The following is a 13,425-nucleotide window of genomic DNA, read 5'->3' as shown; positions in this document are numbered from 1 at the left end:
AGAGGGGGCAATAAAAAAAACCTTAGTTCGAGATCGTCCGTGTGGGGATTTATTTCGCAAGGACGATTCGCCGTGGTTGCGTGACATCAGTGCAGACATGTGTTTTCAAGTGTTCCTTTAATAAGGTCTGTGAGGTTTTGGGTAAGATCTTTTGGTAATGATATTGTGGCGTTTCGAGGTCTACGCAAAGCGAGCAGGGACACACCCCCCAGAATTTTTTTGAAAAATAATAGGTGCATTTGGTGCATTCTAAGCTATTTTGGTGGCATTAGAAGCATGTTCTATGAAGGAACATTGTTTTTAGTTAGTGGGCGGGTGTTTTGGACAAATTTCTGTTGTGGCGGGTGAGAATTTGGGAACGCAGGCAGTGTGGAATGCAGGGCTTTGGAAACGAGGTGTCAGTGGTGCATTGTTCTTTTCAGCGGCAACCCGGAGAAGTTCAAGCACGACCTGCTGAACATCGCGCGAACAACGCTCAGCTCGAAGATCGTCACGCAGCACAAGGAGCACTTTGCGCATCTGGCCGTCGACGCCGTGCTGAGGCTGAAGGTAATGCAGTGGCAGCGGCCTGACACGTGCCTCCAGGTGGCGCCGGTAGCCCCAGGTGTGCAAAGAACGGGGTGGGGGGGCTGGTTGCTCGCGAACAGCTTCTCGAAACCAAAATTTGCGCTTTTTTCGAATATACTCGTGGTATGGTAGCTACACATTGGACTGTCGTTTTTTTTTCGCCTTTGGAACGTTTAAGTGATTTATTAGCGGTCAAATTTCACTTGATATGTTTTGGTCTGAACGATGTGTTTATTAAAAAGTCTGTGTCCTAATGAATGCTAGATTGGGCTTGGTCGATAATAAAGCACTCTGCTCGTCCAACACGTGACGGTCATGGTGACATGCTTTGGTTATCTGCGATAAGAAAAGAGGCTTTTTACGCGTTTGGCATGTCGCCGACGGGACCATACCGATAAATGCCAGCTAGCAGGAAGCGAGGCAATATTCTTTCTTATTATTGATTATTATTTTATTATATTGTGCTTTTTAGCATAAATTAATCAAAAGCGCAGCACAATGCGAGTTCGCAACGAATGGAACAATAAAATGAAATAAATTATGTATACGAGATATATGGTTACACCTGCGAGAATACATGATTTAAACAAGGTTGGTAATGGTATCACTAAGTTAAGAATAAAAAATCCGCTATAACATTAAAGCTAATTTAGCGATATACTGAGATGTCGGCCTGAGCGAGGCAGAAACCGACCGTGCGCGCTAGGCACGGCAACGGGAGACGTCACGCGACGTTCTCCGGTGTTTTCTCGCAGGGTTCGGGAGACCCTGGACCGGCGATGCCAGCTGATCAAGAAGCTCGGGGCGGCAGCATGACGGAGCGTCTCGTACCCTTGATGAGGGCTTCCTCTCGGACAGAAGATGGGCATCACCGCCGAGGCGGGCATGCGAATTGAAGATGCCTGCTCGACGGAACCTACGGCCATGGACACGGAACAAGATCGAAAGTATACCCCGACGCGCAGCCGCCCCCCTTGATGCCGCGAGTGCGTTCGGCACCCGCCACTAGGCACCACGCCATCGCGGCACGCGCCTCTGGGGGTTCCCGGGCGTGTGAACCACCCCATGGAGGCGTCGGCGCAACTTGATATTAATTTTACGCGTATAGTATAAACACACAGCACATCGTGTTTTGTTCAATTCCATTTGTTTTCAATTTTTTTTTTCGTGTTTTCCTTCGCCCTTTAGTTTATATGCTAGGATATCGGACACAATATGGTGGAAATAATTAAAAAGAATAGGTGAGTCTATAATGTTTGGTTTAGTTAGCCGTTCATTTCAGGGTCTTTTTTTTCGGTATTAATCATCCTGCGTGTGCCGCGCAGGTTTCTGTGGCGTGTTTCTCTTTTTAGGCTGTGTTGTACAATATATCGTATGTACGTGCTTTGCGGGCAGTGGACTCGCAGGTTGATGCGAAGGCAGACTTTGCTCTGGTGGGTTATATTTTGTTATTATTATCATTAAAAACTGGCTAAAGAGCTGGGCGATATGAGCTGACAAAGGAGTGAGTCAAGTAATGGTTTTCTATTCATGCGATACCTTTTTCTAGTTTATCTCAATTATTTAGTAAAATTCGAAGTCGGAGTTCAGTGATACTTGTGTTTTAGGCAAATGATATGTTCAATCGAAGTTTTTGTTTTTAAGCAAAAGACATGGTCATTTGCCTTTCCTCGAACGATTGTGTGTTTGATGCGTCGGTGGTCAAACGGTAATACAGTCGGCATCTTGGCTAGAACTTAGGAAACACATTCATCTATTTGTGGTGGTTGTGACCGTTCAGAGATTTAATGTCTTCGAGTGTGGTTGGCATGACTCGGCCTGGTCGAAACACCTTAAACACCACCGGCGGCCGTTCGCCCGTCGACCCGCCGTGTCAAAGGGTCGGGAAATCGAGGTCGGGAGGAAGCAGAAGATCGAAGGGAAACCGGTTGAACTGCATTCTCAACACGGCTGCAGAGTGTTCGATCCAGGTGCCGGTAGAGTGAAGTGTGGCGGGGTCGCGGCCGCAGTGGAGTATCGGGCACACGCCAGCCTGGAACGCTCGCCGTGCTCACGACGCACGCACCATGTCAACGTCGCCACTGACGCACGCGGAAGCAGCCTGCCTGCTACACAAATGCTCGCACGCCCGGGCGGAGCGGGACGCTTTTCTGCTTTTTTCACTAAACATTCTATTTCATCATATAGTAGCGAACAGTAGACCGTTACTACCGGACCCGCCTGCCATCTATGCAAGATTTAATTAAATAATTCATTATTATAATAATTATTAACATTACCCATCTCGCCTCGCAAAATCGAAAATGCACGTCGTACAAGCCTATTTACACCCCAAAGCTCCGGCGGGACCGTTGCACGTACACAATGCACGGCAGCATTTACAACACAAGCTGCACGCACGCATGGCGCAGTCGCCAACAAATGACGTTACGGTCGCACTCGGAGCGTGCTGGTCTTTCGCCGGCCCAAATGCGCCGCAATTTCCATACACACACACGCTCGCAGCCAACGGCACAAATGCACGGCAACGCATTTAGCACCACAAAGCGCTCGCACGGGCGCCCCGCAACAAATGCACGGCACGCATTTACAACACAACGGCACGGCTCTTAAATTTACACCAAAGCGCTGCGCCGCACACGCAGCATGCACACAATGCTCGCAGTGCACCGCATGCACATACATACACGCTTGCACAGCACACGCGTGGTCCTCTTCAAGGAAACGCACGCCATTCGAATCTTCGTTCGCGCACATGCAGCCACCGCAAATCTTGCAGTGGATGTCGCATGCAACAACAGACAGCATTCATCCATACAAAGGCTAATTTTATTCACACAGCTAGACAGACTCAGCACATAGCTCACACACACAGGAAAAGAACTTGCACGATTAATGGCTACGTACTTTCTTCGAGCATTAACTGTCAGATCTTCTTCAGCACAAACCAGAACTGGACAGAATGTGTCGAGCAGCGGAGGAAAGACACCACGACACACACAAACACACAACCCACAACACCAACACCACACACACGACACATCGCAGTCGCCCACACATCGTGGAATGTGCGACACCACACAGCACACATAGCAACACAAAATACTTGCACACACGCACACACAAAGGCAGGCTTCGCCTTCTGAGAAAACCATGGGGGCCTAAAAAAGGGTCCCATCATTTACTCGACGGGGCAGATTTTTTAAACTGATGAATCATGTAATTAAAGCGTTGAAATCTCAAAATTTGACGGGACTGGGAAAAGCGAATCGGGGGGGGGGGGGTGGGGGGGGGGGGGGGGGGGGGGGGGGGGAGGGGATCGAACCCCAGTGGGAAAGCAAAGGCCTGCAACAGGCAGTGTCTGCCAGGCATGGCACGCAAACATCGTGCACGACGTACGCCATACAAAGGCATGCACGCAGCAAACACTTCGCACGCATGCACAAGCACGACTGGAGCACGCGCGACGACAGAGCGGGACATCGCTCCGGGACGTAACACGGAGGAAGCCTTCCGAGCGGGGCACGCAACATCGCGCTACCGCACTGACGAAAATACGCTCGATAATGAAATTACGGTAATATCGATGAGTATTACACTGGATAACCATCTATTAGTGACTACATCGCTTTTATATCGGGGCAGCTGCAGATAGAGATGTTGATTGCACACTCTTAAATGCTTGGGCATCTACTTTGTTCGGGCGTGCCGTCCCGAACAGGAGTAGGGGGCTGGTCGCTCGTGAAATTCAATTATGGAAGGGGATAGCTGTGAATTGATGATGAGAATGGTAGGCAGGGGTGCGCGGAAGCTGTGGCGTAATTGGTGTTTCAACGTTTATTGGCTTGCGTTACGATATGGCTTCGCTATATTACCTGCTGCATAGAGATTCAGGGCGACATTACTATTTATTGTATTACACAGGATCTCTTATCAGCTTCCTGATTCTATAAATGTGAAAAATAGAACGTTGCCAGGAGTGGACACGGGAAGGCCCGGACGCGGATTAATTAGGGGAAAACCTGATAATCATCTATATGCATTTTATGGTATCACACGAAAGATCTAAAAATTGCTTATTATATGCATGTTTGTACATCAAAGATCCTACATATCCGATAAGGAAGAGGATAACGTAGTCGTATATATAGTTTAATATGTCAATATCTATATATATTATGTTACTTATGATGTATATATATAAACTATATAATATTTTTTAAATACTTTGATACTATGTATATACTATCTAATGTGTGAGGGTGTACTTTATTATTATAATATGTATATCTCTATTTTTTAAATATTGGCTATTATGTATTAATTGTCTTAAACTGCACTATCATAACCCAAGCCAAAATCATTCGATTCGATAATACTCATTCTCGAAATTTAGGTCCCGTTTTCCGGGATCGGAACGGACAGTTCAAGCGTTTCATCCACGGAGCACACGGACCGGAGCGCCCACATGCGTTGTGAGTCGCACAACTCGAGCGCTCGATCTGCATTGCAGGCAGCTGAGTCTACAACTACCAGGAGCAGCTGATTTGCAGACTGCGGCGTCATGGGCGATCGAACACTGCAGCAACTTTGAGGGCCATCGAGAGGCTGGCACTCGGTCACAGTCTGAGTTGGTGCTCGCCGTGCCCGCGATGGCAGCGGTGGGCCATGGCCATGACGGAGTAGAATAGCGGAGCTCACGCACCCAGGCCGCAGTGTGGATGTTGTCAAGTGCTAGGTCTGGACCGATAAACCCACCCACGGCTGATGGGGCGAATTTTCGAGGCCTTTTGCTTGTGACAGTGAAGAATTTGGGGCTATTCGGTGGGCCTTGATATGGCATTTTGAAAAGGTGGAATCTCCGGGGTTTTGTGGCCTGAAAGGTTTCGTAGTACGTACGACAAATGCCGTGATGTTGCCAATAGAGACAAGAACATGAAACTGTCGTTGCCGCTCCGACCCCGCAGGGGCGAGATTGTGTCTAACGTTGGCAACCGCGGAGAAGGTGAAGTTGGGCAGTGTGATTTGATTGGGGGGGTTGAGGAGGTCATCCTCGGTGAGGAAGGCTGCTGAAGTTTTCAGGTAGGCGATGGCCAGATGAGAGTAGAGCGACGTGGTAATTATGAAGCGCGCCATGAGTAAATGTCCCTGGGCGGCAGGGTGCTTAGCCAGGGAAAAAAATCAGGGCGTCTCACCATCTGAGGCGAAGGCGAGGATGCGCGGGCACGAAGCGCCCTACTGGGGGAGGGCCTTACTTAAAATTGGAGGGAAATTTACGCTGAAAATGCCAAAACGACAGGAATTTTATATTCTTATAAAGCACTATTGTAGTTATTACAAAGGTGTATATATATACAATTGGGCGGCCTCTTGCTGTCTTTAATCAATTTCAGTCTGTCTCTCAGAATAGCCGTCAACAAGACGGGTAGACAAGTCTCTGGCTAACACACTGATGCTACCTTGATTGTGCTATGGGATTAGACTGAGTCAGACATGTTGAGTTCTGTTGTAAAAGTGGTGTGGCATTGCACTAGGGTTCGAAATTAACCGGTGGTTTTTTAGTCGAAGTACTAGATTTACTTAGCGGTGAAGTAGATTAGAGTAACGACTAGTCGGGATGGACTCGCTGACTGTCAGTGTCCAACATAACTTGGCAGCTTGCCTTTTTTTGACGTGACACGGACGAATAAACTTACATAATTTAAATTAGGCGTTATAACTTTATTTTCTAATAAATTAAACCATCAATTATCGAATTGACGATTGCGTCGGGCGTGTCATCGGTCTTACATGATTGTCGTGCGGTTGCCTCAGCGCAGGTGTGCGCTGGGCGAGGCGTGGCACGATCGTGTGGCGTGGGCGCGCACCGCACAGATCGCTGGATGAGCGCGGAGCGCTCGGCTGCAGCGACGGGCTCCTCTGCGTGCTCACAGCAGACACAGGTGCAAGGACAGCGAGGAGCGTCGTACGGGCGGAGGTAAGCTCCCAGCAGGGGGAGCTGGGCTTTTGGCTTTACCGCCGGTGCGTGAGAATGGTGCCGCACCGGCCCCTGATCGAGCCCGACTTGCGAACTGATTGGTCGACTGAAGTCTTTAATCTCTTTTAAGATTAATATTGTCAAACTTTAAATTACTTAGGCTCTCGGCATGCGGCTATCTATTACGTATTTGTGAGGCCATAGGGGAGGTTGTTGAATATTTTTTGGGCCTAACCCCGTCCAATTCAGTTCCACGGTATCGCTGCTTCTTCGTGCTGGGGTTGCTGGCGTGGTTTGTTTGATTAAGGGATGAGCGAATTTGTGAACGGGCTGTGAAGGTTTGTTTCGTGTGACGACATGTCAATGCCGTTTTGTAACCTGCAGGTAGCGCGAGAATGCTTGATGGCCAATGCTGCGAAGAGACTCGCCAGAGACCCCGAGCAAAGAAGCCATGGCCTATTGAATCGTACGCAAAGGCCCTGACGGATGGTACGTCCATGATAGTAACACCTTCTTTCGGCTCAACGTCATTCATTTGTCAGGTTGACAATAAAAAAAATTTTGTTTTCCCTCCCCCGGACTCAGCGCTGAAAAGTTTGGGAGGGGGGTCTTGTACAATTCGGACATTGGTGTCTACCACGGCGATACGCGTGTGCTTGTTTGGCGAGATTGTTAAGTTGAACAATGTGTAGTTTGGTGAGCGTATTTTGACGTCGTTCGGGCGATCTGGGGAGTGTTAATATTTTTCGGGTCAGCGATGACTCCGGCCTTGTGTCGTTCAACAGCGGTTCGTCGTAATTCGGCGTTTTGTTGGCGTGTGTGATTGCAGCTGCCTACGTATGGCATCGCGACGAACGCGGGCTACGACAGCGCGAGCTCGTGTCCAAGCCTGAAGAGCGAACACAAGGCAGGCAACAGCTATGCAGCTGACTCGAGTTAAGTCGCTAGCACACCCCACCTGACGTCACGCATTGTCGCTTGCGCAGCAGCTTAGGCCACCGCGGGGCGGCGTCTGCCACTTGTTAGACCTTGTTCACATATTAGTGCGCGTTTGCTGTTAGGGATTTCGCAAAGCCATTTGGTCACGGATGCATGCAGGATTTGATACATTTGGCGCTAGCCCCCCGCTGCGTTTTCTTTCGTTTCTGTAACTGTAACTGGGGCTGCATCGGCCTTGGTCTCCTTTCTATCGTATTATCTCGTATCTTCATTGTATTTCTTCTCTATTAAATACTAACAATGGGCCCGACGGCCTGCTGGACCGTTCTCGGGCGTCTGCGGATAATGTACGATGGGCTGCATCGGCCTTTTCCACTTCTGAATGCGTAAAATTTTTATCTTCTATCACCTCGTCGTATTCTCGTTTTTCTAATTAATACTAACGATGCTCGCCTGCTGCCGTTTCCTTTGCAGATAACATGTAGAATGGCTTGCATCAGGCCTTTCCTCTCTAATTGTATTATGCTTCTATCCTCGTCGTATTCTGCTTACTTAATACTAACGATGCTCCCTGCTGCGTTTCCGAGTCTGGCAGACATGTACGGGGCTGCATTCGGCAGATGTGCAGCCGCGCTCGGCCGTTACCCTGAATCGTACCAGGTGAAGCGGCAGATGGTGAGTTGAGTGGCGTCGGAGGCTGCGGAGATGAGTGCTGCGCGTCGACAACGTGCATCCGCGGGCGGCGGCCCGGCGAGGCAACGCAACCCCGCCACCTGCGACTAGCACCCACGTCCTCCTGCCGCTTGGTCGTTCGCTTGCCCGGCGGCAAGCCGGAGCTACCGCACGCCTTGCCGTGGGGAGAGTGCGTTCGGGTGACGTGTAGTTAGTGCCGCGCTCTTTTTTCCTCTCAACGAGTCGCTCACCGGGGTGGCTGAGCGCACGGGAGGTTGAGGCGAACGGCAGGTAGAAGGCGAGGGGCGCGCGTTGACCCTGGGCTAAGTACAAGGGCAGGGCGGGCGAGAACGCGGTCGGTGTGGATAAGCGTTGGTGTCGCATTGAGATAGCAACGCAGCAGGCCTGGCTGGCCGTGGCAGGGCGAGGCGGCCGAGCTGTTTCGCCTACACGTTCAGTGCGCGCGTGGTTGGTCTCCTTATGTCTCCGGCAAGGCGGCGGGCGGAGAGGAACGTTTAACGCACGGGCGGTCGCACGATTTATATTGTGCCTTTTTACATAAAATTATCAAAAGCGCAGCACATCGATATCGCAAACGAATGAACAATAAAATGAAATAAATATGTATACGGGAGATATATCGTTACAACTGCGAGATACAATGATATTAAAACAAAGTAGAGTATGTAATCACTAAATTAGAAAAAAAAATCCTATACATTAAAAGCTAATTTAAAGAGATAGGCCATAGGCGTACTGAGATGTCGGCTGAGCGAGCAGAACCGACCGCTGCGCGCTAGGACGACAACGGGAGACGTCACAGCACGTTCTCGTGTTTTCTCGCCAGGGTTCGGGCAACCTGGACGCGATCCAGCTGATCAAGAAGCTCGGCGGCAGCATGACGGACTCGTACCTTGATGAGGGCTTCCTCCTCGACAAGAAGATGGGCATCAACCAGCCGAGGCGCATGCAGAATTGCAAGATCCTGCTCACGAACACGGCCATGGACACGGACAAGATCAAAGTAGGTGGAGCGACGCGCAGCGCGATGCGTTCGCTCGTTCGTTTTTTCAATTCCAATTTTTTTCAATTGTTTAAAAAAACAATTTTCTTTCGCGATGACGACGCTTTTGGTTTGCGTAGGTTCGTGTGTGCCGCGCAGGTTTCTGTGGCGTGTTCTCTTTTAAGCATGTGTGTAAATATAGTATGTACGTGCTTTGGAGGGATGTTGATGAATGGCAGAATTTGTCTGGTGGTTATATTTTGTTATTATATATATTAAAAACTGCTAAAAGCTGGGCGATATGAGCTGACAAAGGAGTGATCACATAATGGTTTTCTATTCATTCCACCTTTTCTACTTTATCCTCAAATTATTTAGTAAATTCGAATCGGAGTTCAAGGTGATCACTTGTGTTTTACAAATGATTGTTCAATCGAAGTTTTTTTTTAGCAAAGATGGTCTTTGCCTTTCACGAACATTGTGTGTTGATGCCGTGGTGTCAAACGGTAACAGTCGGCATCTTGCTAACCTTGTGGTTGTGACGTTCAGGTGTTTGGCTCTCGCGTTCGCGTCGACGCCGTGTCAAAGGTCGCGGAACTCGAGGTCGCGGAGAAGCAGAAGATGAAGGAAAAGGTTGCACTCATTCTCAGCCACGGCTGCAACGTGTTCATCAACAGGTGCGTAGATGAAGTTAGCTCGCGCGCACGCACACACAAACGCTCGCACGCACGCACACAAACGCTCGCACGCACGCACGCACACATTCCCCCTACCCTCCATCTGCGATAGTGGGCGTGTCCTAACAATGATGTGTACGCAACTGCGTGTCTGCATATCTGCGCCTAACAAATGTGGTACTACGCACGACTGAAATTTTACGTTTCGTAGCAACAGACCTCAGATGAGCCCAGACGCTCTGCGGCTCTTGTGGTTTATAAATTATTGCGATATACAGATCGGCAACCGTGTGCTACTGACTAGAAAAACTCATACGAAGTAAACACTTCCATGCAACCAATTAACCTTTGACAAAAGTTGTGTTATGGTCAGGGAAACACCATTGTCATGTGGTATATAGCAGCTACGTGGAATAAGCGTAGGGTATCCTCTCAATCTTACACGTTACTAAATCTGAATATTATAAAAATGTTAAATGGCGATCATTTAGGTGTAACGCCATCACTCGCCCACATCTCAGACTTTCACATCTCAAACATTTATTTTCACATAATAAATTACACATATAATTATCAAGAGTATATAATGGAAGTTCTCCCATATATACTCTTCGTTTCTATAATGTACGTCGATGGTTGCTCAATTAAAACTGACTTCTTCTCACTCACTCATTTGTGTCTTTTTTTGTAGGGAGCTACAGTGTCATTGACACTTTCATTGTGCTAGTGGTCAAAAAATCTGTCGGTGTCCTAGCAAATGATAAACAAATTGTAGGAGCGTGATTATAACTTAAACCCTAGTGATTCCACTGATTATGGAACTTTTACTTATGCAAACAAACCCTGAAGTTCTAGGCGATATTCTGATGAATTTCTGGGATCCAAAATGTTTTTGGAAAACTGCCCAAGTTTTAATTTTCATCACTGTTTTTGGTGAACATTGTGTTTTGCAGTTTGCTTCATTCATGTCTTAATTGCCTATGTTTCATGGGTAAATCTAATTTATGAATGATGTAAAACCATTCTGCTAGGTTTAATTATAAAAGAATACATGTGTGTAAAGAAGACCACTCTTAAAAGATATAGTTGTGGTATGTGATGTTTAAATATAGTCTGAATATTGTGTAGCTTGTGTCACTAAATCAACATATTGACCAGTGTAAAAGCTAAATTAGGCAGCTACATTGTTAGGAAATCTTCCCTATTCTGCTAAATACAATGTATTACATTTGGACAGTTTTTGGTTAGTTTTGCATTGTTAGTGTCAGTCCGACGTTGACTAATATTATAACTTTTATGCATTGCATTATTTTAGTTCTCATTGCAACATGTGAACATTTTGAAAGCGGCAGCAGAGGAGGAGAGGGGCGAAACCGCTCGTCTGGTAAGCATGTGCACAATTATAGGCGCAGTTTGATGAACAAGTAACAGTCTGTAATACTTCCCGTTTTGTGACGTGACGTGATGTGTCCCATTTGTGTCAGATTGATGTGTCGCCATTTTGTGTTGTGTCCCATTTTGTAATGATTCATTATATTTGTTAGTAAATTTTCAACTTTGCATTGCTTTTAAGTCCTCCTTTGTTGGAGCAATTGCCATAGGAGACCTGGTAAAAACTACTTTGGGACCAAAGGGCATGGTAAGTCATATTCACTTTGTCTCGGATTTTTAATGCAGTACTTGGTATCTTCTGTTCCTAAATTTCTTTGTGTCTGACATATATAACATTTTTTTTAGACTAACTTCAGTTAAACCCTTGAGATTCTACATCATTTCTTGTTTTATCAAAGTGCTCCGTGCCTTCATAAACTGATCGAAAACACTGCCACGTGTTATCGGCTTTTCCAACAGGACAAAATTCTACAGTGTCAAGGTCGGCACAATAGCGGAGAAATTCACGTAACAAATGATGGTGCCACCATACTAAAGTCTATATCTGTGGACAATCCTGCTGCAAAAGTACTAGTGGGTAAGCTGTAATGAATTCGCCATAGGACTGTTATTTGATCAAGTATTGGGAAAAAATTGAATTATTATCATAATTATTATTGAACATTTATTTTTTAAATGACTGGAAACAGATTTGTAATAAAAATATAAGTATTAATTCATTTATTTTTTGTGTTTCAAAATGGTGGTGGAATGTGAAACTGATTGAAAGCCCTGGTATTTGTTCAGGGGCGAGTAGATAAAGCAATAGCTACCTAGCTGCTTGCTTTGCACAGATCACGCGTGTGCAAGACTATGAATTGTATAGGCGGTGGGTGGGTGGGGGGAGGGTTAGCGGAGCAAGAGGAGCGTTGTTTTGTGCTGTACATGACATGTGCATGCACGATGCATTTGCTTGCCTGAGAGATTCTCACGCGTGAGTACGCCTAGGAATCTTCATAGCAGAGGTGAGGCGAGAGGGGGTGCGGTGACGTTGATGTGTGAATGGGCTGCGCGCGTGCTTGTTTTGCAAAAGATACGCATGGTGCAGGAACTAGGGTAATCTTACAGACGCCGGCGGCTAGCAACGCGTACCTGACATGAGAGTGTGTTGGCCGCAAGTGTCGTGTTGTGGTGTGTGTGCCTGTCATGCGGTGCCCGTTGCCGTCGTCGTGCGTGTTGTGTTGTATTGTTGTTGTGTACATGACATAGATGTGCGCGGCTTGCCTTCCAGAGAATCTCGCGAGTTGCGCGAGACTAGGTAATCTTATAGACGAGGCTAGCAATGGTACCTGAGATGAGTGCTGTGTGTGTGTGTCGTTTGGTTACACTGTTTGATGTGTGTGCGGCTTGCCTTGCGGAGATTCCGCGCGTGCAGGACTCCGAGCTCGTGAGGCACGACGTCCGTCACCGTGCTTACTGCGAGCGCTCCTCAAGGAAGCCGAGTATTGCTCGCTTTCGAGGCAAGATCCATCCGCAGCACAATTTCATCGCCGGCTGGAGGCTGTGCCTGTGGCCACCTTCGAGAGCTCTCTTGCCTGTTTCGTTTTGCACTCGAGTCCGCCGCCATCTCGAACAACGGGGTGGATCTGTTAGGGTCGGGCGCGCGCCATCACACGAGACGTGGGTATGTAAGTGGGGGCGCCCCGTCCACATGCCGGCTAGTTGTACAATTGCGCGTACATAGGGGCTGCCGTTTTCCGCGCACCCGACGTGGACACTGTCTCTTCTTGTTGTTGTTTTTTTTTTTTGTTTTTTTTTACTATTTGTTGTGCTTGTCTCCTCTCTCTTCTGCGTCGGTGTGCCGCCATCCGGACGATATTGGCTACGTAGGGTCGTGTGGTGTCTTGTTGTTTTCTCGTTTGCGCGTGCGTGCCGCGTTCCGCTGTCGCCCACCGGCGCGATTGACACTGTGGGGTACGATGGGTTGGCCGCCGCTTGTCCCGCGTCGCCGCTCCAATCGATCAATGGGGTACGTAGTTGGGGTGCCGCCTTGCGCACCGCGAATTGACACTGGTACATGGGGCCGCCGCCGCGCGCCGCCGCCATCGACAATGGGTACGTACGGGGGCGCTCGTGCCGCGCCACTGCGATTGGACACCTGCGGGTGACTGGGGCCGGCCGCCGCGCGCCGGTCCAGTCTGACCAGATGTGTACGTAGG

The 13,425-nt window shown here is 48.2% G+C and overlaps 1 protein-coding gene across 1 annotated transcript in view; it reads left to right on the top strand.

Annotated features, from left to right (window-relative positions):
• LOC106811018 (T-complex protein 1 subunit beta-like) overlaps positions 1 to 13,425 on the top strand; it is a gene marked incomplete at its 5' end in the record, with an annotated part of 24,410 nt that overhangs the window by 2,533 nt on the left and 8,452 nt on the right. Inside the window, 3 exon segments of the mRNA XM_014814533.1 lie at positions 423 to 549; positions 9,003 to 9,179; positions 9,708 to 9,835. Of these exon segments, the coding sequence (XP_014670019.1) occupies positions 423 to 549; positions 9,003 to 9,179; positions 9,708 to 9,835 (432 nt within the window).

This window comes from Priapulus caudatus, unplaced genomic scaffold (genome assembly GCF_000485595.1).
Source record: "Priapulus caudatus unplaced genomic scaffold, Priapulus_caudatus-5.0.1 Scaffold496, whole genome shotgun sequence".
NCBI classification, from domain to species: domain Eukaryota; kingdom Metazoa; phylum Priapulida; class Priapulimorpha; order Priapulimorphida; family Priapulidae; genus Priapulus; species Priapulus caudatus.
The sequence above is the reverse complement of the archived record's forward strand: the minus strand, read 5'-3'. Positions and strand labels throughout refer to the sequence as shown.